The 23,916-nt window shown below is 39.0% G+C and overlaps 1 protein-coding gene across 26 annotated transcripts in view; it reads left to right on the top strand.

Annotated features, from left to right (window-relative positions):
• Nucleotides 1-23,916, top strand: part of USP54 (ubiquitin specific peptidase 54) — a 128,394-nt gene that overhangs the window by 91,741 nt on the left and 12,737 nt on the right. For 13 of the 26 annotated variants that reach the window (XR_008292265.1, XM_053207487.1, XM_053207482.1 and 10 more), the window contains 12 exons: nt 8-154; nt 1,474-1,623; nt 3,451-3,619; nt 4,975-5,145; nt 8,504-8,635; nt 8,808-9,188; nt 9,416-9,647; nt 11,565-11,698; nt 14,552-14,719; nt 17,161-17,295; nt 18,215-18,413; nt 20,200-21,596. Coding sequence is in view for 24 of the 26 variants with exons in the window: in XM_053207487.1 (XP_053063462.1) it covers nt 8-154; nt 1,474-1,623; nt 3,451-3,619; nt 4,975-5,145; nt 8,504-8,635; nt 8,808-9,188; nt 9,416-9,647; nt 11,565-11,698; nt 14,552-14,719; nt 17,161-17,295; nt 18,215-18,413; nt 20,200-21,596 (3,415 nt within the window). In the remaining 2 variants the exon portion in view is untranslated. The other 13 variants (XM_053207491.1, XM_015067687.3, XM_053207495.1 and 10 more) reach the window with 11 other exon arrangements.

Here is a 23,916-nt window from a genome sequence, read left to right as displayed (position 1 = left end):
ATTTCAGAGTAACTGTGGAGAAAGGATTCGGATTCGCCGTGTGTTGATGAATGCTCCACAGATTATTACAATTGGGCTGGTATGGGACTCGGACCACTCAGACTTGGCAGAGGATGTCATTCACAGCCTGGGTACCTGCCTGAAGCTGGGTGATGTGAGTATTAATTACCTTTATCTCTGACTTAGTTCTTGTGTCTTAGTATTGCTTAAGGGCAGTGAATACTTATATCCTAGTGTAAGTATATACTTATAGGTGTAGGTGGTGTAGACTTTTTAGGAAAAATGGAATAAAATTGGTCTTGAAAGACAGGATGGACAGAGCTTAGCTACTGATAAAAATCAAGCAATTTATAGAGTTATTGTGTACTCTACTCATTGCTTGTTTATACAAAGTAGAGTTGGGAGGTGTAGTCTACCACAGGTGGTAATAAGGTCAAAGAAGTGAGCAGTCTTGACTAGAGCTGCTATGGGAGGTGAAGGGGTAAAAGTTGGTGACCTGAGTTTTAGAATACAAAATTCACAGTGAGGAACCAATGTCTGTTGCAAAGGTAATGGAGTAGCTTGGAAAAGAATTCAGTAGGTTAGCAGTTTTCTGTGCATCTATTCAAGAAAATAGGGAAAACGACTTCAGACCTGGAATCTTTTACCTTATCAGCTCCGCGCCCTAGTATAGGCAGGGTTTTCCTTCAGTTCAAGAGAAGAGCCAGAAACTCTGTGGTTTCCTTTCACTGGTTTCTTTCTCTTATAGTCCTGTGACTAAGGAGATTCCTTGTCATTCTTTAATATCACTAAGTTACAAGTGAGAATGAATGCACTGTCTGGAATCTTATTTTAGGTCTCCTTCCCAAGGAATCTCTGACATGAGTAGGTTATACACAATTAAATCTCTTTTTTCTAAATTCCTTTAGTCTACATATTCTGTACTGTTCTAGTTTTGTTTTATTTCTATGATGATTTTCTCATTCAAATAAGTTTCTCAAGGCAGCATTCTTTTCTTCAAAAATTTTTTGTATATCTGCTAGAACATACAGCAGTGAAATGCTGGTAATCAGCATGGTGGTATTGCTCTTCCTAAGGGACTCTTTACCCCTTAGTTAGGGTCTCAGCAGGAAATTTATATTTGTGGTGCCAGCTGGTAAGTAACTTTTGAAACGTCAGTGTTTGTTTTTGTTTTATTTTGTGTTTTTCTACTTTCTTGAATCCTCTTACGATAGGCACCAGCAATAAAATATTGTAAGTTATGAAGAAACATCACCACCTTACCGGTTTACTGGCCACTATCCGTCTTTCTTTTCCCTACATTTTGTCTTTTTAGGTTCATTTCTGATGATTAATATGGACTAGGAAAAATCTTAGAATGAAGCATGGAGAAACAAGTCAGTACGTTAATAAGAAATGATGGAGTGTGCTAAGAGATTGATGTGAGAGGGCTGAGTATTTGACTGTTTTTTTCATTCTCTTCTTTCCCCACAGCTGTTTTTCAGAGTGACGGATGATCGGGCCAAGCAGTCTGAACTGTACTTAGTAGGAATGATCTGTTACTATGGCAAACATTATTCTACATTCTTTTTCCAAACAAAGATCCGCAAATGGATGTATTTTGATGATGCTCATGTCAAGGAGGTAGGAATATTCAAGCCCTTCTTGAAGTGTTTGATAACAGCAACAAAAAACTAAGGATAATTACTTGTATTTGATGTTTATTTTCATAATTTTGATGTCTGTTTACTTACCTATCTATTGAATTTATGAGAGTATCAGTCTTTTCCAGTAGATGACAAGTTCCTCAAAGATAGATCGATATATTTTCTGTTATTTTCTCTGAATCCTCTCACCATGCAGTCAGCACAGTTATGTTTATAGTTGACAGGTTTTGGGTTTTTTTGTTTTTTTTTTTGTATTAAGTGGTTGATTTGAGTGAGAACAGTTTAATGCTTCAAATTAGGTTAGAAGGTTAGCATGAACTTCAGAATTTCAAACTTGGAATTATCAATGGTAATACTTTGTCTTAGGTAATACCTTGAATACTTTGTGTTAGGGCTGCTATAAATTGTTCTCTGATTGGTACTTACCTGAAGTACCTTATCATAGATTAACATGTTTTGGGGATCATGTAGAAAAAAATAGGGCTATGAGGATATTTAAAGCTGGAAACTTGGTACTATCTAAATCACAGAATCTGTGACTAAAGTCGTTAAAGGATCTGCATGAGTTAGGAAGCTTCTTGATAAAGGCTGGTGGCTAGAAGACTCCTAACTATAATTTACACCAATCTGTGGACCTTTAGCCCTGTCTTTCACAAATGGTAAACTCTGTCAAATTTCCTGATTCTCTATCTCTTTTTGCTGTTGTAATTTTGGCTGATTTATATGAATTCCTTGAGCTTTAGCCTTTTTATTTGAAAAATAATACATGCCTTATAAGAAATTAAATAAGATTTGTATATAAAAAGCATGTTTGTTGGGGTGCCTGGGTGGCTCGGTCAGTTAAGCATCCAGCTCTTGATTTTGGCCCAGGTCATGATCTTATGGTTTGTGGGATCAAGATTCATGTCAGGCTCTGTGCTGAGCATGGAGTCTGCTTGGGATTCTCTTTCTCCTTCTCTCTCTGGCCCTCCCCCATTTGTGCTCTCTCTCTCCTAAAATAAATAAATAAACTTTTAAAAAAGCATATTTTTTTTAGTTAAAATAATAACTAAGTTAAAAATTTAATGAACATCTATTATGAAATAAGCACTATGCTAATTGTTCAACTCTTCAGAGCACACCATCTCAGAATGTGACTGGTTCAAGTTTAAGAGAGGGTGAGTTTAGAGATTTGATTGGATTGTTGTTTCCATGGTCTTCTGTCACTCTTTTCCACTGCTTTGGCAGTGCTGAATCCAGTTCAAAGCTAAGACTGAGGTTCATCTGTCTATTCTAAGCAGTTTGACATTTATGTCCTGTCACGTGTGAACTCTGAAATGGAATGTCATTCATTCTAAAGCAGTCTGTGAGAGAGTTTCTGCCTGCTCTTTAGATTCATAAAAGTGATTTTAATATTTAGGAGAAAATTATATAATTTATAGAATTGTAAATTTCAAGCCAGGGCTTTTATATGTGAAAAGGAATTGGTCACCAAGGCAGCTGAAGTCCCTTCACATAGCATGTTCACCTTGGAGTACTTTTATTTATATTTCGCAACTGAATTGTTGTTTCACAGGAATGAAAGTAATTTTATTCATCATTCCTATCTCTTATAAGGTGCCATTGCTTTCTAAAAAGATTTAACAAAAACAGACTTAACAAAAAACTCATGAAATTTAGGTCTAAGGTCTCTTTTGTGGTCTCTTTACCCAATTCTTGTCTTTTTTATTTCTTTTATTTTCTTTAGAAAAACAGAATAGGAAGATATGTTTTGAATTGTGGATATGAAGTATAACTCATGTTTTTCTGATTGTTTCTGGTTCAGATTGGGCCGAAATGGAAGGATGTGGTGACCAAATGCATCAAGGGGCATTATCAGCCTTTGCTACTGCTTTATGCAGACCCGCAGGGTACCCCAGTGTCTACTCAGGACCTGCCTCCCCAAGTGGAGTTCCAGTCGTACAGCAAGACCTGCTACGATAGTGAAGATTCAGGTGAGCAGCCTAGCTCTTTACCTCTTCCTTCTCCCTTCCAATGTGATCACTGGACAGTTAGAACTCATACTTAATCATGAGCCTAGCACATAACTAGCTTATAGAAAGGGGATCCATTAGAGATAGAAAGAAGTGCCAACTCGTGTTGAAGCCCAAAGTGTGCCAGGCTTTGTTTCTTTCAGCCTTCAAGAATGTGTTGCCTAAGTCACCTGGCCCTGATTCAAAAGTGAGAAGGAAATTAGGTTGATTTAGACTGAAATAATAAGTTTGTGAGGGAAACTCAGTGTTTAACCTTCCAGTATTAGTAAAGATGACTGATTCTTACTAGCAACTTAACAGTGACTTCACTGAGTTGTGAAGACCAAGAAAAAATTATATGAGTTACTACAAAGCTTATCATTTTATTTGGGATAAGAGATTTTTGTTTTAAGATGTCAAGTGTAGTAGCAGTATTCCTCAGCCTGTGAATCAGTTTGCTTCTAATTCAGTTGGTTGCAGCCTAAATTGTTCCCCTGTAGCAACAATTTGCAGCTTGATGGCTAAAGTCTCAGCCTAGCCCATAGAGGCTTATAATATATTAGAAATATAGCCCTAATGGTTTTGGCTTGATTTCTGAAAAGGAGAAAAAAGAAATATTCTTTTTGTCTTCCAGATCTAGGATTGTCCTTGAGTATAATTTTGAAAGAGGACACATTTGTCTTTGGAATTTTTCCCCCTCCCTTTTGTACCTCCTTCCTGCTTGGTACCTGGTGTTCTTCCCAGCCTCGTACCCAACTCAGGCCTGCTCTACTTTTTCTCCTTTCAGTCAAACACCCATTTCCACTGTTGTGCTCATCTCAGTGAGTTGTTCAGAGGAAAGTAGTCTGATTGAACTAATTTACTCTAAAGTATAAGTAACAGCCACTTAATTTCTCAGATATATTAAAATGTTTACAATATCAATTAAAATCAAAGTGACATTTCTGGCAGTATAGGAAAAAAATTACGGGATGGGGAACAACTAGTTATTGCCAGGTCGGCCTGGGACTCTCCATCTAAATAGATCTTACTTTCACAACTTTTTCCTTTCTTCCACTTTTCCCATAGGTTTTCTAAAAGCCCCACAGTTTTTCACAGTGGCAGGCAAAGTGAGGGCTTCAGCAAGGTAGGGACAGGAGTGGGAGGAATTCTTTGTGTGTCTGGGCAATATGGAAGTTGGGTGTTGGGAAGAATGGCTCTGGTATATCCTTCTCACCCTTCCTTCTAGGAAGTTCTTGCCTTATGGACCTTTGTTTCCATCCAGCTGTTTGCCTTCTCTCTGTCACTGTCCTTCTCTCTTTCCTTACTTTGGCATATGTGTCTCCTCCTTCCCTCAGGGAGGGAGCCCTCCATCTCAAGTGATACTCGAACAGATTCTTCAACGGAGAGCTATCCCTACAAACACTCCCACCATGAGTCTGTGGTCAGTCACTTCTCTTCTGAATCTCAGGGGACAGTCATCTATAATGTGGAGAATGATTCCACGTCTCAGAGCAGTCGGGACACAGGTAGGGAGTTTTACAGTGGACCCTGCTTGCCTGATTCAGTTCCTGCACAGAGATTCTCCCAAGAAAGAGAAACTGGGGCAAGTCAGAAACGTTTGTCATGCAAAGGGAGAACTTGGGTAATTGGGTGGGATGAAAAGAAGCAACACAACTCTGACCGAATGATGATGTGCCATTGCACATTTTCCTATCAACAGTAGCATATCAATAAGGATGATTGTAATGTGATTATTAATGTGAGTGTTTATTCCAAAATCTGCCTTTTTTTTTTTTTTTTTTTTGCTGTATTCTTGATCCCTGTGCTTCTCATAGTGTCCCAATAAACCCTTACGGTTTTGCACCTCATCATGTTCTCATGCCAGGCTTTATCTTAAGTGAAGGGCTTTGAGAGCAGGGGTATATTTATGGGCATGGATGTGTGCTGATCACCTTGCTTCCTGAAGGATAGAAAGGCCAAAGAAAGAAAGCTAGCTTGTTTGTTATTGTGAGTTCTATGTGGAGAACATTCTGGAATTTTTCTGTTCTTCTATTGAAGAGTGTACCTGTTGTTGGTGGAAGAAATCAATACAGGGCATACAAAGAACAGTGAGTGACTGATTGATGAGATGAAAAATTTATCACCTAATACACAGAACAGTGCCCATACTCTAGAGATGTGGGAATTAGTGAGTTCATGGCTTCAGATTGGTGGTCCTTTTAAAGTTTTTATTTAAATTCCAGTTGTTAACATGTGGTGTATTATTAGTTCCAGGTGTACAATATAGTGATTCAGCACTTGTTGTACAACACCTGGTGCCCATCACAAGTGCACTTCTTAATCCCCATTAACCTGTTTAACCATCCCTCCATCCACCTCCCCTCTGGTAACCATCAGTTTGTTCTCTATAGTTAAGAGTCTGTTTCATGGTTTGCCTCTCTCTCTCTCTCCTTTTTTCCCTTTGTTCATTTGTTTTGTTTCTTAAATTCCACATATGAGTGAAATCATATGGTATTTGTCTTTCTCTGACTTATTTCTCTTAGTGTAATATTCTCTAACTCTATCCATGTCATTGCAAATGGCCAGATTTCAATTTTTTATGGCTTACTAATATTCCATTGTGTATATATATATATATGTATATATACTGTGTCTTCTTTATCCATTCATCAGCTGATGGACACTTGGGCCATTTCCATAATTTGGCTATTGTAGATAATGCTGCTATAAACAACAGGAGTACATGTATCCCTTTGAATTAGTACTTTTGTATTCTTTGGGTAAATACCTTTTTTTTTTTAAATAGAGAATTTTAAACATTTTCAAAAGTATCACAATAGTATACTACCCTTCCATGGACTCATTGACTAGTATCAGTAATTATAACTCATGCTTGGAGTGCCTGGGTGGCTCAGTCGGTTGAGCATCCGACTCTTGATTTTGGCTCAGGTACGATCCCAGGGTTGTGGGATCAAGCCCCACATTGGGCTCAGTGCTGAGCGTGGAGCCTGCTTAAGATTCTCTCCTTCTCTGCCCCTCTCCTCTGCTCACACACACTGTCTCTGTAAAATAAAATTTAAAAAAAAATTAAAAATTGTAACTCATGGCCAGTCTAGTTTTGTCTGTATTTCTATCTACTCTCACTACTCCTGGATTATTTTGAAGCAAATTCCAGATATTATCACCTTTTCCATAAATATTTTAATGTGTCTAAATATTTAGTATATCTGAAACATGAGAAATCATTTTTAAACATATCATTATCACACTTAAAAAATATTAACAATAATTCCTAAAAACCACTAAGTAACCAATGGAGTGTTCAAATATCCAAATATAAATGTTGTTATTTTTTAATGGTTTGTGTGCTTGATTCAGGATCCAAGTGAGGTCTATGCAGTGAGATGAATTGATAAGTCTTTTATGTTTCTTTTACAGTATAGGTTTCTCCTCCATTTTTTCCTTGCAGTTTATTGTTGAACAACTAGGTACTTTGTCCTATAGATTCCCCATATTCTAAAATTTGCTGATTGTATTCCTATGTTAAACTTTAGCATGTTTCTCTGTTCTCTGTATTTCTTATAAATTGGCAGTTGGACCTAGAGCTTTGGTCAGACTCATGTTGGGTTTCTTTTGATGACTATTGTGTAGATGACTACTGCAAAGTATGATTTTTTTAAGACCATATTTCTGAAACTGTGAGTCAGGGAGAAGCCAAATAACACGATAAACAAGGCATATTTTCCAGCAGAGTCAGGTTTATGTTAAAGGTTTGTGAATGGCTGGGGTAGGGGAGCATACTCTCATTGGTTTAACATTTGCAGATTTAGTTGCTCCAAGTGATTTTCTCCTTTCTTAAATCTTTTTTTTTGGGCCCAGAGGTAGCAAAGGATCAGATATAAAGCAATAAAAGATTACATTGGTGATTGATTGAAAAGAGATGGACATGTCACTACAGTGCTGATACCTGAATATGTACAAGAATTTTCATATACTAATGTATGAAAACAGTTCATGGTTCATTTGAAAACCTAGAGGATTGTCCCTAAACCTGCCTTCCAATTTAATTCAATTGCTTAATTCACTTTTGGCTTCCAGCAGTTCAGGTGATTATATCCTTTAGAATCTGACCTTTGCTGTTATCAAATCAGACTCCTATATTTACATCCTATGGGCGTGAAGCAGGGCAAGTTATGTATTTTCTGGGCTTCCCAGAAATCAATACTGAGGAATTTTGAAGTGTAATATCTGGGTGAAGCCACGTTGGGTGAAGCCAAGTTTGGTAAAGCACTCATTGTGGATGGGAATGAGAATTATGCAGAGTTCAAATGTCCTAACTTTAAATGATTAACATTTAAGGAAGGTTTAGAACTGAATGGGAGGTGGGGAGAGGGAGCCACCCACAATCAGACCTCTTGTGGGCAAAGGCTGGGGCAACTTGGATAATACTAGGTATAATAAAAGTTAGGCTTTACTTGATACGTTGCTAAATAAAAGGAAAGCTCTATCTTCTATTTATGAGAATGAAAACATATTGATACATGACATTTTTATACAATCTTTAAAACTGTCACGTTTTAAAAATTAGCAAGTAATGTGTCCTTCTGGGTCACTGGGAGAGACTACGGGCAGGATCAAGACTGGTAATTGTTCAGGAGACATTATAAATTTGGAAGCTCCCATTAAATACTTGAGCTTCTTCGCATTTATCTATTGAGAGATTCCTGCTACACTTAAATCAGATAGCCTTAGCCCCTACAGCTTCTGATTCATGGGTATACCAAATTTGTGGCACTGCTGTGAATCCCAAAGGGAAGCTAGGTTCTCAAGAGGATGGAGGTAAGTTTCAGATACCAGCTTACCCCCATTTCCTTGTTCTTTCAGGACACCTGACTGATAGTGAATGTAATCAGAAACTCACATCCAAGAAAGGGTCACTGATAGAACGCAAGAGGAACTCTGGCCGGGTTAGGAGGAAAGGCGATGAGCCACAGGCCTCAGGGTACCACAGTGAAGGCAAGCCACTCTGCACTCTTTGTCTTTTTTCATTCACTCTGGCAGCTTTTGTCATAGTCCATACTGGCTTTTCTATTCTGCTCAAAGGGCTTTCCTTGCTTTTACACTTTGGGGTCTAGGTATCTGTGATCACTTTAAACATTTATATTTGTTTCATTCTTTGTGTTTTTAGGAGAAACATTGAAAGAGAAGCAGGCTCCTAGGAATGCCTCTAAACCATCTAGCAGCACCAATAGACTAAGGGATTTTAAAGAGACAGTCAGCAATATGATTCACAACAGACCATCACTGGCTTCTCAGACCAACCTAGGATCTCCCTGCGTGGGGAAGGGAGGAGACCAAACTGACAAAAAGCTTCCTAGAAATCTGCCTTTACATTCTCGTGACTGGGAAGTAGAGAGTACCAGCAGTGAGTCAAAATCCAGTTCTTCTAGCAAGTATCGTCCAACGTGGAGACCCAAACGGGAGTCTCTGAATATTGACAGTATCTTTAGTAAGGACAAAAGGAAGCACTGTGGCTATACCCAGCTTAGCCCCTTTTCTGAGGATTCAGGTGAGGAGATAGAGAAGAATTGGGCTTTTGAATAAAGTTGACTTATGTATTTAAAAAACCTGGATTTTCTGGTAGAGTCAGTAAGGTGCATTTTTATATGCTGATGTTGAGCCTTTTGGAGATAGGAGTTCAGTGAATGAGTAGCTGGAGGGAGGGTTGGTTATGTTTAATTTGAGGCAGATGCTAAATCTACCTCCTTTTCCATACTTGTCCTTTGATCGGGATAGCTAAAGAATTTGTGCCAGATGAACTAAGCAAGCCACCTGCTTACGACATTAAAACTGGTGGACCAAGCCCCCAGTACAAGCCCTGGGGCCCAGCAAGGCCAGGCTCTCACCTTTTAGAACAGCACCCTCGCCTAATACAACGAATGGAATCTGGCTATGAGAGCAGTGAGAGGAACAGCAGCAGCCCCATCAGCCTGGATGCAGCCCTGCCTGAAAGCTCCAGTGTCTGCAGGTATTGTTTGGTTCTTGAATTGCCTCATTGTCCCTTGCAGCAATGTGAGTCACCAAGAGGCTTTTCAAGTCAGATAAATGGAGAAAAGGACTTTATTACCATCTTGCAGGCAAAGTATTGTGCTTTATCAACTTTCTTTCTTTCTTTTTTTTAAATTGAAATGGGGGGGGATGGGTTAAATGGGTGAAGGGCATTAAGGAAGGGCACTTGTTGGGATGAGCACTGGGTGTTACATGTAAGTGATGAATCACTGAATTCTACTCCTGAAACCATAATCACACTATATATTAACTAATTTGGATTTAAACAAAATTTAAAAAAACAATCACACTAAAAACCTAAAAAAAATAAAACAAAATTGAAATAAAGTTGGTGTACCATGTTATATTAGTTTCAGGTATACAACATAGTGATTGGACAGTTCTGTATATTACACTATGCTCACCACAATAAATGTAGTTACCATCTGTCACCATAGAATATTATTACAATATTATTGACTGTATTCTCTATGCTTTACTTTTTATCTCTGTGACTTATTTATTTTATAACTGTGAATTTATACTTCTTAACCCCCCTCGGTTATTCCCCCTTTCCTCTGGCAACTACCAGTTTGTTCTTTGTATTTGTGATTTTTGTTTCTGTTTTTGTTTATTTGTTCATTTGTTTTATATTTTAGATTCCACATGTAAGTGAAATTATATTTGTTTTTATCTAACTTATTTCACTTAGCATAATAATACCCTCTGGGTCCATCCATGTTGTCACAAATGGCAAAATTTTATTCTTTTTTATGGCTGAGTAATATTCCATTATATATGTGTATATATATCATCTTCTTTATTCATTCATTGCTTTCCTATCTTGGCTGTTGTAAATAATGCTGCAATAAACATAGGGGTGCTCTCTCAACTTTCTATAGCAACAGCACCCTCTGCTGGGAGAAGGAGCAAAGGCATTTGAGAAAGAACTTTATTACATGTAAAATAGTTTAGTAAATAACTTAAAATGGAAGAATTAGTGAATCAAAACATATAGTCCTATCATCAGAGAGTAAATACAATTGTTATCTATTCTTGCCTTTCATTTAGGGTAGGTTATTTTTTTTAAGGGTCACAGGGATTCTGTGTTTTATGAAGCCAATGATATTCATAATTCTCTAAGATAACATTGATGGTTTAGTAGTGCTCATTGTGCCCTGTCCATAGGGCCCAGTTTGCTTTGTAAATTTTATTTTATTTTATGTTTTGAGACAGAGTATGAGGATGGGAGAGAGGCAAAGGGAGAGAGGAAGGAGGGAGGGAGAGAGAGAGAGAAAGAGATAAAGAGAGAGTATCTTAAGCAGGCTCCACGCTCAGCACGAAGCCTGATAGCGTACTCAATCCCATGACCCTGGGATCGTGACCGGAGCAGAAATCAAGAGTTGGATGCTCAACAGAATGAGACACCCAGGAGCCCCATAAATTTTAGATTTTCCTACATTGTTTCTACTAAGTTGCCACAGAGGCAAGTTTCCTAACAGTGTTGCTGCTTTGAAAAGAGTGATTTTGTCTTCTACAAAGGTGATAATCACACCCTCATATTTTCCCATTGCTCATCCCTTGACATAGGACCCTGTTGAGTTTTACACATGAGAAGATGGCCACAAAGGTGTAAGAAAGAGGAAGGCAACCCATGTGAGAGCTTATATTTATTGATTCATTGAATATGTTTTTTTTGCCAGACACTGTGCTAGATGCACAAAATGTGAATGAGACGAGATAAGATGGGGGAACTACTTTCAGAGGTAGTTTAGCAGATACTTCAATTTTATATTAGTTTGATGTTTTATTGGTTTTTGAGGGAATTTAGTCCTAGGAATGTTGCAAGTTGACATCCTTCTGATGTTTTCACTAGACTCTGGTTTGTCTTTTGAAGGGATCCAAGTGCTAAGAGATCAGCTGGGTTGGCACCTTCCTGGCGTCACATCCCAAAGTCTCACAGCAGTAGCATACTGGAGGCGGACTCCACAGCATCCAGGAGTAGCTGGGCAAAAAATCAGCACCTCTCAGGTAAGCAGAAAGACACTGGACTTGGAGGACTGGATTTGACTGCCAAATCTATTTGGGAAATAGCCTTACCTGAGCACATTTGAAATTGGAGGATGGTTGTACTTTAAGTTTTCATCACTATGTAAATACGGAGGCATTTGAGCTGTCCCATCTTTGGATTTATCTACTTTCTGTTCTCCATCATGGCTTTCCTGATTGTTCTTTCCACCTTGGCAAGAGCCCTTGCTGGAACAAGAAGGAACAGAAATATGGTGAACTGTGTCAGTAGCACCTGCATTCCTCACAGGAATAAGTTCGCCAGTTTTTGCCTTTGGTGTAGAGGAAGCCTCATGGGAATGGATTTCTTAGTGTTTAGTTCTATGAATTGAGATGACAAAGGGGGATGTGAAGGCTATAGGCAAAACTGGGGAATAAGTAAACCTAAACCTATCCTTATCCCTGCCTCTGTATCCTGTCCAGTATCCCTATGTTCCCTTCTTGAGTGTGTCTTGTGTCCTCATACTCCTTCTTAAAATGAGCTCTCAAGGAATGATCTGACTCCTTCATACTAAATGTAAATGACTGGAAATAGTTTAAAGCATGCTTTTTCTAAGAGAAACTAGCATTTTAAAATTAAAGTCAAAGCCTAAAGGTAAAAGAATACTGGAATTTCAGGTGTGAGACACTGAGGGTAGAGATTTGAGGTAGTTAGAGGTTTTAGTTCCCTTTTACATTCCTCTCACAATACACATATATACTTACAGTACATATTCCACTTAAGTAGAGACCCAGTCTAAATGGTTTAAAATAAATCCTTTACTTACTTAAAGCTGAAATTTGAGGTGATACATTGGCAATCTCCCCAGATAGAGACTTTTTGCAATGGCTAAGGGAAGGTGGTGAGTGTCTAACTAGGGAGTTCTGGGAGCTACTTGTCTAACTTACAGATCAACCTTCATCCCCCCCCCCCCCTTTTTTTGGTTTGTTAGATCAATTGGGAGTAGAATATGTGGGCAGAAACCTTAACTATGGTCTGATTTAATGAGCTTCTGGATGTAGTTCTGTGGTCAGCTTACTAGGAAGAAGTGGACAGAATACTGTGTACCAGCCTGTAGAGGTAAGACCAGTCTTAATGGTATGACTGCCAATTCTCTTGATAGCCACCAAAAGTTCTCAGAGGTGGCTGGAAGGGAAGTATGCAGCAGTAATGACAAGGCATGAATTCTTTTAGGTGTGAGTGCCAGTAGGTTGCTAACATCTGGCAGAACAGAACAATGCCAATAGAAGCAGGTATCTCTGAAATCCTGGGCTGGAGTAGGTTGTAATTTGAAACCCATGGAAGAAATTCATGCTTCTTAATGAAAGTATACATTTGCTTTACTTACTACATTTTAATTTATTTCACGTTGACTAACATTGCTTTGAGAAGCTTGTGGTCATGCATGAGCCTATTCCCCCTTCTCTTTTCTTTAGATAGCCAGTACCTTTTCAGGTCACTAAAGACCGAGTCTCATGACATCTCTAATAGCCCTAATTCTGGACTACTTTGGATAGAATCCACCAATATTATTCCTCCACTGGTAAAAGATATTTTGCAAAGAGTTACAACAAATTCCTCACACACCATACTGTCCTCTTTGTATAGGAGACCCTTAGTATACAAAGGCATGAATACTTGTGGCTCACAATTGATCCTATCATTTTATTTTGGCACAGAACAAAAATTTTTGCCTGGTAACTTTGATCACTCTTTTAAAAAGTTACGGAAGTAAAAATCAGTCCAACAATTTAGTAACCTGCCCTCTCCCTCTTCAAATTGAAGGAACCAGTGTTTGCATCATGGTATATGTTTTTCTACATTTTTTGTATGCCTATGTAAGTATATGGATATGTTTATTACTACCGTTAAAAAAATAAAATGAAGTCATATATATTATTCTGTCACTTGAATTTTCACTTAATATATCATGGATGTCCTTTGGGATCTATTTGGTTCCATCTATGAACATTTATAAAATTGAATTTATACTGGATATTTTATAAACTCTTTAAAAGAGATGGTAGAAATTAAGGGTGAGAAGTTGACTTGCTTGAAGTTTCCCAATGAATCAGTGGCAGCACATGGTTGAGAATGCTCTCTAATAGTTAAGAGTATGGATTATGAATTTAACCTATTTGACTTTATTTATTTATTTATTTATTTATTTATTTATTTATTTATTTATTTTATTTATTTTATTGATTTTTGAGACAGAGAGAGACAGAGCATGAACAGGGGTGGGTCAGAGAGAGAGAGGGAGACACAGAATATGAAACAGGCTCCAGGCTCTGAGCTGTCAGCACAGAGCCTGATGCGGGGCTCGAACCCACAAACTTTGAGATCATGACCTGAGCCGAAGTCGGACGCTTAACCGACTGAGCCACCCAGGCGCCCCAACCTATTTGACTTTATTCAGCTCCATCATTTACTGTCGTTGTCATGGCAAGTTATTTATTCTTTGTGTGTCCGTTTCTTCTTTCCTAAAATGTAGGCAATAATAGTATCTACTTCATAGGTTGTCATGATAATTAAATAATGAATGTAAAACTGCTTAAAACTGTGCTCATCATATAGTAAATGCTCAACAAATGTTATATTGTTATCATTGTTATAAAGCCACTCAATAAATATTTTATCATTATCATCATTATCATTATAATTCATAGCCCAGATCTCACCCTGAATCTGATATGGAAATCACTATCCAAAACATGAATTCCAAAATGAATAAAGACTTCTAAAGGAAAGGCAATGCAGTGGCCATAAATGCAGCAGGTGCTTCATATTAGTTATGGAAATGTGGCAATTTCTCTTCTCCCTTGCTTGTATTCCAGGTGGGGAGCTCTCTTCCAAAAGCGAGCTGGATGAATTGCAGGAGGAAGTGGCCAGGAGGGCCCAGGAACAGGAACTTCGCAGGAAACGGGAAAAGGAATTAGAGGCAGCTAAAGGATTTAACCCTCATCCCAGTCGCTTCATGGACTTGGATGAACTGCAGAATCAGGGTAATTGTTCTGAACTTTAGGTTATGGGTGATGGGGACAGAGAAGAGAGGAAAGAAAAAAATATTCAGGCTTATAAATTCCTGTCTTCTGTTTAGCTAAGTTGTATTTTATCATAATTCACTCATTTTAGTGAGAACTAGCTGAAGTAGGAGGTGACAAGCCTGTTAATTGGAAGACAGGCACTGATTTGGGGCTCATCTATTAAAAGTCTATAGATGAGAGATAGTATTATTCATAAAAATATTTCCCATGCACATCTCTACTGTAGAAGGTGTAAATAAAGCTAATCACAATTCAGAAATAGCAGAACAGGGCAGTGAGTAAGCCACACTGATAAGGGAAATTCTACTTGCTCAGCGGAAATATACCCTTGAAATTTCCCACCTGGAGCTTTAAGGAAGTGGGTCTACCAAACAGGTTCTAAGAACACAGAGCTTGATTGCCTTTTGATCCTCTGATGATTCATTTCCCAATCTCATACAATTTTTGTGGACTTTATGATGCTTCTCCAACTGCCCCACACTAGTTACTTTTTTTTCCTTTCACTGCTTTAGGATGTCCTTTTGTACCAAAAGAGATTAGTCTTCAAAATAGGAGTTTAAAATAGGAAAAGTAGGAGTTATACCTTAAATAGGCTCCTGGAACTTGTATCTTTCTATAAAATGAATTTATTATTCTTATTATTCAGAATCCCCAGATGTAACATTATGCTAAAATAGTGCAAAGAATAGGAGTCTTTGCTATTTTGGGTGACTGCTTTCTTGTTGACCACTTCCCACTTCCCACTGGGCTAATTTGGGGGCCTATTTGGGGCCATTCTTCTCCTCTAATCCTATTGTCTTTTGATTTGAGGTAATTGTTGCCTTATATTTCCCAAGGCATTGTATCTGTTTCCAAATTAGTTTTAAATTCCTAGTTCCTTAGCTGTCCCTACATTTGGATAGTCTTCTCTCCCTTTTTGTCCTCAAGCTATATTACACTGGGGTCTCGGGGTTATTATGCTTCTGTACTCATCTCCTTCCCTTACCTTTTTTCCTTCCTTTGTTAGTTGGGCAGTACATGAAAGTTGAAAGGGAATCCTGGCCACATTTCATTGTTAATTCTTCATACACTTTGATTCAGAATCTCCTGGAAGAGCAAGGAATGGAGTGCTAAGATTCTAGAGGATTAGAATTAAAATCTAGTACAGTGATCAATTGTAGTGTGCCTGTATATCTATAGAGAAACTTTTTTGTTTTGATGGCTCTCACTATCATCTCTCATTATAAAGATTATATAGATCCAATTGTCAAATATTATGAGAAGACCTTAGGCCTGGAGGGTAGGTATCAGATCTCTTGATGTGGGATAGAACCTGAATGCCAAGTTCTTCAGAACCAACTTACTACTTCACTGCCCTCCCATTGCTCTCCAAAGGCCACAGTGAATTAGGAAATTAATGTTAGGGGTATGGAAGAGCCTTTCTTACCATGTCAAGTTGGAGGTAAGTGGAAGATGGGGAGATTATGGGAGAAATGACTGACATTTTGATATTTTTTTTCTTGTGAGCATGTGAAAACTCACCAAAATTCACCATTGTGAGTGAATTTACAATACAGCTTACTACCAGTTTATGAGTGAGTAAGAGCCAAGGGGACACATAAACTTGAGCGTTCTTTTACAAAAGTTGACCTTGCAGTACTTGCTTTTTCATCTGGCACTGTACTTGAACTCTTTTGCACCTGCTTTGGTACACATTTGCTTTCAGGGGAGGAAGGAATATTTCATGCTCCCTCTATGGGAAAGTGACTTTTGCAGTAGGTTTTGCAAGCAAGAGCATGATAAAAGAAAATACTTAGGAGTGCTGATGAAAGGAATGTGGTTGCAAACCAACAACAAAGGCTGTTCAACTGCCCTGGTGGATATATTGAGGTTAGGAACTGTAAAGCACCCGTGCCCAAGAGGTGTACTAATTTTCCAGTTGAGGGTGGTACAGAGAGGACTGTGAATTGATGTAGGAAAGAAATTTTACAGATGGCTTTCCACAGAGTAGTGAAACCACTTTTGCCTTAACACAGCAGTAGAGGTCTCTGTAGAGATCTGGGGCATTCTGACACTGGTTGGCAAGATGTATCTTGTTGCACTGTGGAAACAGGTCAGTTCCAGGCATAAGAATCCACCCTTCTGCTGTAGACAATACGGTGTTCTTTTCTGGAGGGACCCCCTTAAGAGCTCTTGGAGTTGGAATATGTGGTGGACAATGACATACTCCTTTTTCATGGCCTTGGCAATGTCTTGGTTAAGGCAAAAATGGATGTCCTACATGTTTCAGAGACTTCTTCATAGCAATGGAGAGTTAGAATAAGGGTAGATCAAAGGCTCAGCAGCAAGGATCTATGTGCCCTTAAGGGAAACAATACTACTTAGAAAAAGGTGGAACAAATTGTAATGAAAATGAAAAGTACTGGCCCTTTCAGGGAGGAGTGACGGCTTTGAGAGGTCCTTGCGAGAGGCAGATTCAGTGTTTGAAGAGTCGCTGCATCTGGAACAGAAGGGAGACTGTGCTGCAGCTTTGGCTCTCTGTAACGAAGCTATCTGTAAGTAACTCTAACTGCTACAGCTATGGCAATTTTGACTAACTTTGAGATAGGTATTATTAGTGTCATCGCTCAGTTGGGATGAAAACAGCTTTTATGTCTCCTCACTGTCAGTCTCCCAAACTGAGGCCCTTTAGCTATTGTTGCCCTTCAGATTTTTAAGTGTGCCCTGCGCTGTCATCTGGCCTATGGATATTTACTGGAATGACCTCATCAGGAGTCTGTAGATGAACTATCCAGCCATGCCTACCTTCTTATCCCAAGTTAGACGTCAGATTTGAGGTTAGTCTGTTCTTTCTCTAGTCACTGACTAGTTAGGTGGAGCTTATGGCAAGAAGAAATGAATATATTGGCTGTGATTTCCCAGGCCTGTGACTTTGCACTGCATATATGATTCATGTTCTTCCCTTGCTTTCCTGGTATGCTGCACCATAAGGTTACAGTGAAGGACTAAGGCTTAGCATTTATATCTGGTTCTTAAATGTGACCCACAAGAAGCTGTGTTCTGTAAAGACAGATGCAGATTTGGATCTTATTTCTGCTGTTGACTGTCGGGAAGGGGAAGTTGGGAGCAAAGTGTGGAGACCAGAGTCGGACAGGTCAGTTGCAAAGGATGAGAGTGGCAGTCTCTAAGATGGAAGCACCAGTTTATCTTCTTAACTCATTTTAGTTTAGCTTTTTATTTGTTTGTTTTTTTAAATTTGGATTAATCTGTTTGGCCTCCATGGCTTCCATGAATGTTCCTTATAGCCAGAGCCAGCTCTGTACCCTGGACAGTATGTGCATGGTCCATGCCTTGCATTCCTGCTGCACATTTTGAGTTTTACTGCATATCTTTGCTCATTTTTGGTTCAATTTTATTTTTATTTTTGTTTGTATTTTGTGTTCTGTTTCTGCTATATTTTCTTTTGCATTTTAGCTAAACTAAGACTTGCCCTGCATGGTGCCAGCTCTAGCACGCACAGCAGAGCCCTAGTCGATAAGAAGTTGCAAATCAGTATTCGAAAAGCACGGAGCCTGCAGGATCGCATGCAGCAGCAGCAATCATCATCGCCGCAGCCGTCGCAGCCCTCAGCCTGCCCCCCTTCACAGGGGGCGGCCCTCCCTCAGCCAACAAGGTAGTGCCTGGGATCCACTGTAGTTTATGGACACCAGGGGAGGACATGACCATGGGTGTTCCATAGTCAGAACTCTCCTAGTCTTGGTGACTACAGAGGAGAGAGAAGAGTCCTCTGAAAATATTTTCTTCTCAGATTAGACACACAGAAAACTCATCCCACTGCCAGTCGTTTTCTTAATAGCTCCTAGAAAGATACAGAAAGTATAGCATAATAAATAGACCATTTGTCCATATTTCCTGTGGGTGACTTTGTCCTTGGACTGGTATAATAATGTGATTATTAAATATGTACATATTATGTTCTCAGACATGGCAATCTGAACTGTTCCATGTTGCAGTAAAAACCATGTGATTTGTTTTGGGATTTCAGTGCTTTCTGTCCCTCATGGAAGCAGAGAAAGCAGTATTCTTTGCTCTAATTGAACCATAGAGAAGAGACACAAAGATTCCCTTTGTTTTGCTTTCCTATGGGCAGCACTTCCCCAGGGCCACTGGTATAGCTTTCACACTTTAGCTTTGAATTTGGCTCTTACTTACAATATGTAGGTTTAAGTTAAAATTAATTTTGGCTTTTAATAAGCCTGAGTAGTTTTCAGAATATAAATATTATAAGAGCAGCTAACATTTTCTGAACATTTGCCTATGTCCAGGTACTAAGCTAAACACTTTAATTCTCACAATAACCTTAGGAGATAGGGACTATTAGTCTATTATTTAGTAATATTTTATAAATAAGGAAACTCAAGCTCAGGGAGGATAAAATGCATAAGGTACCCATGGTTACTCAGCTAGTAAGTGGTAGAGGGGTGGACTTCAAATCCAGGTCTGTTTCACTCCATTAGGTCCCCTGTGGAAGTAGAAGGACGCAGTCTTCATAATGTTGTAAGGGTGACTGGGTGGTTCTACCCACAGAAGTTGAGAGTGTATTCTTTCAAATTTAATGCTAATAGCTGAGATCTTCCTTCTTCTTTTCTCCTACTGTGTACTCTAGTAGTTGAATGATGATCTGCGAATCTGATCAGAGATACGTTTTGAATATAAGCAATTTAGGTAACTAAACTCTCTCTAGAAAACTTATGCCACTTGATGTAAGTAATTGAGGTTTTATTTAAGTGCTTCTAACACTGAGTTTTTTAGGTCAGAAATACAAAACTATTAGTAAGAAACTGAGTAAATGCAGTTAATTCCTAGTCTCACTCCCAAATCTTTGGAGAGTCACAGTGTATTACTTTGGGAAAATATCTCAGTGAATAATACAACCAAATCCAGATTATAAAAACACACTTGAAGTAGTTGAATTCTGTGTAATCCCACGAACCAAAATCACCCTGTACTCTGTAAATGTGGCTTTTGGTTCTTTGGGCTGGTCTGCCTCTCAGGGCCCTAGGTATGAGTGACTTCTAGGCTTTGCTCACCTTCATGTCATCTGCATGTGGGACTAGCAATTTTTGTTTTTTTAATTTGCAAGAAGAATATGATTGGAATGGGATTTTACAGGTAGTGAAGAATATTGACAAAGACTTCATTTAATATTACTGTGTGCAGCTTTGGTGAGGGTATTTAATAAAGAGAATTAATATTACCTATTGCTTGGGTGTGAGCTGACCATGTGCCTGCCTTCTCTTTTGAACCTCTGAACCGTTGACTGTACTTGTGCTTGTCTTTCTATTTATTTTTACCATTCCCTCTGAATGGCTAGAAATGGGAATCAGATGAACAGGTCTTTTTGTAAGTGATCTTGTCATTTAAGGCAGCTTATGACTGGTTCTCTCCATTTATTTCAGTGAACAGCCTATCCCGCTCCAAGTATTGTTAAGCCGGGAGGCTCAACTAGAACCCTGCACGAATACAGAGTTTGGGGCCAGTTCTTTCATCCACTCACCTGCTTCCTGCCATGAGTCACACTCATCACTCTTCCCAGAGTCATCTGCCCTGTCTGCCCCACAACACAGTTCCCCCAGTAGGTCTGCCTCGAACCTTCTGACTTCAGTTGAGGATAGCATTGACCCCTCTACGCTCCACAGGGAGGCCTTACCTAAAACACCAGGGAGGACTGAGAAGAATGCTCATTATGGTTGGGAACCATTAGATGTACCAGAGAGTAAGCTGCAAGGCTACAAGGGTGACAACAGCAGCTGTACCAGGTTCCTCCCACAAGAAGGAAGAGGAATTGATCAAGAACAACCATTCCAAGAAAAGAGGGACCCTATTGTCTCATCCCAGGTGATGCCTTGGTCATACTCAACTGGAACAGACACCTCTGAGAGAGGAGATGCACACAGACTAGGCTGTAGTCCTTCAAGTTCATCAGCTCAGTCCAGCCTTCCCCTGTACAGGGCCTGCCACACTGTAATGCCTGCTGCTTCCTCACCTATGCTTCACTCTCCTGATACTGTGCAGAAGACTAACGAATGCCTCCAAGCCAAAAGCCTCAAAACCTTGTTGACTTCAAAAGTGGATGCTGGCAGCGAGGATCCCTATAGGCCAGAGTTTCCAAGCACAAAGGGGCTTGTCCGTTCTCTAGCAGAGCAATTCCAGAGGATGCAAGGTGCCTCCACAAGGGATGGCACAGGTTCCCAGGATAGAAGTTTGCCAACCAGTCTAAGAAAGAACTCTTCCCCTTCTGACTCTAAGCTTCCTTTCCCACAGGGTCGAGGGAAAGGCCATTGGCCTTGGGCAAAACAACAACAACCCTCTTTGGATGGGAGGGACAGACTACCTTCCTGGGAAGAACCTGCTGATTATCCTTCTCTTGCCATGAACTCTGGGCTGCTTAATAGTGAAACTTCTAGGGGAAGACAGCCCAGGTTGGCAGATCCAAGCATGTATCAAGGAAAGCCATCTCAAGTTAGAGACGCTAGGCCTAAGGAACTGGGCAGCAGTGTCGACTTGGGGACTTCCTTACCTTTGGACTCCTGGGTGAATGTCACAAGGCTCTGTGATTCTCAGCTTAAACATGGGGTCCCTGGGCCAGGAATGAAGTCCCCCCCCCATGATTCCCATACCTGTGTAGCCTATCCAGAAAGAAACCACATCCTTTTGCATCCACATTGGAACCAAGACACAGAGCAGGAGACCTCAGAATTGGAGTCTCTCTACCAAGCCAGTCTTCAGGCTTCTCAAGCTGGCTGTTCTGGATGGGGGCAGCAAGATGTGGCCTGGCATTCATTTAACCAAACAGGTAAGAATGTAACAATGGGCAGGGGGAGTGGGAGACATATAAAAGCCGAAAGCAGAACAAGAAGAGGGGTGGTGTTCTGTCCAAATAACATCCTAGCTAAGAGGTGGTAGATCTTCTGACTTTATTTATGAAGACTTTAGGACAAGAGCTAGATCGTTTTCTAGCTATAGTGGAAAATGGGGAGAGAATAATCATTAATTGTCCAATTCCCTCCTTCTAAAGGAAGAAACCAATGAGTATATGCCAGGGCTGTTGTGCTTTCTGGGCATTCTGTGCTAAGGAATGGTTCATAGGTCTTTGAGAGAGACTCAGCCTGAAGTAGGGGAGGCTGAAAAGAAAAGTCATCCTTTTATGGCTCAGGAGGGAACTGAACTAATCCATGATCTAGCTTCTAGATCCAACTTGCAATGAGGGTGTCCACATTGAGCCAGATCTGTAAAGTGGCATTTCTAGATCATACTGAATCAGAAATATCAAGAGCTTCCCTGATCCCTTCAGCAACTATCAGCTTTAAAATATTCAAGGTTGTATGCTTGTAGGGTACCCATTCATTGGCTATCCATTAGATTATATTGTGTGAAGAATGAAGTCTGTACCTTAAATGTACTTCACAGACTTGTTCTGGAAATTGTAGACATGAAGAATATTTATAACTTAGATTGATATACTTAAGAACTCCAAAGCCTGAACTATTCTGGTTCCATCATTAACTGTCAGTATAAATTTGGACAAGTCACTTGATATTCCACGGCTGAGTTTTTACCTGCAAAATTACAGAATTGGTTCAATGATTTTCTTTTTAAAGATGCCCTCCAACTCTTTTTTTTTAAATAAATGTTTATTTATTTTTGAGAGAGAGAGAGCGAGCATGAGTGGGGGAGGGGCGGAGAGAGAGAAAGAGAGAGAGAGAGAGAGAGAGAGAGGGAGACACAGAATCCGAATCAGGCTCCAGGCTCTAAGCTGTCAGCACAGAGCCTGATGCAAGGCTCGAACCCACAAACCTCAAGATTATGACCTGAGCTGAAGTCCAACACTCAACTGACTGAGCCGCCCAGCTGTCCCAAGATGCCCTCCAACTCTGAAAATGATATGTATGATTCTGTGAAATTGAACTCAGAGAACTTTATCTTTAGCTCAGTTTCCATAACAGTACAGGTTATACTGCCAGTTGATGTTTAAATACAGCCATACAGGTATTTACTGAGTACCTAGAAGCTATTCCCAGAAGCTATTGGGGAGGGAGGGTGTCACATAAATATAAGATTTGATATTAAGATATGTTTTTTAGGATATGCATCACAGTGTAGACTTTGCAATGATGTTTATTAAAATTCTCCTTAGGTACACGGGACAGGGCAGGATGGGAAGATTCTAAAGAATGAGGAAAAGCTGGTGTCTTCCTCAATTAGCTTCCTACCTAAGGGAGAAAGAAAATACAAATGTCAAGTGTTTTAATAATAAACACATATAAAAGAATATATTGCAATTAAAATTAAACTGTCAAGTATTATATTACCAAAAAAAACCCAAATAAAAAAAATTCTTACGTTACCCAAAATAGGAACATTTTTCATTGTGGATAGTTTTGAAAATAATATAAACTAACAAAAATCATTGATAATCCCACTATTAATTTCATGAGTTTACTTCTGGCTTTGTTTTTTATGCATATATACTATATATTTATATTTAGTATTTATATTTATATTGTTTTGTTTTTATAAAAAGCAAATTGTTACAATATATGTATATAGTTTATTCCCATGATAGTCTTACAATATATCCATTAGTATTTTTCTTTTGAAACACTTTTAAGGACTACAATATGCTGCATATGAATGTATCATATATTCAACAATTTTATGATACTTTATATACTTTGCTTAGAATTCTTCCAATTTTTAGATAAACTGATGATGAATATCTTTGTATTTGGGCACATTTCTGATGAGCTCTTCCAAATAAATTTTTACAAGGATAATAGCTAGTTGAAGGTTAAATACTTTTAAAAATCTCTTGATATGGACTGGTAAATTAGCCTTCAGGAAGATTATACTTCTGTAAACAATTTCAAAGAGTACGTACCCAACAGTACTTTTTTGCTTAATAGTGAACAAAAACTAATTTAAAATATCCATCTGATGAGTCAGTTCTTAAAATCCTTGTCAAACCAGACTAGCCTTTATTAACATAAAGAAGGGATCAGGTGGAATAAATCAGGAAGTAGGTAATGAAGGACAGTGCCAATTAGGATCTGTATATGATAGACTATATCTTTAGGGGAGTACTTCTTCATCTTACTGTGAAGCATTTTTTTCTT

The sequence above is a fragment of the Acinonyx jubatus genome, chromosome D2, assembly GCF_027475565.1.
Source record: "Acinonyx jubatus isolate Ajub_Pintada_27869175 chromosome D2, VMU_Ajub_asm_v1.0, whole genome shotgun sequence".
Classification (NCBI taxonomy): Eukaryota; Metazoa; Chordata; class Mammalia; order Carnivora; family Felidae; genus Acinonyx; species Acinonyx jubatus.
Note: the sequence above shows the minus strand (reverse complement) of the source record. Positions and strands in the feature narration are given on the sequence as shown.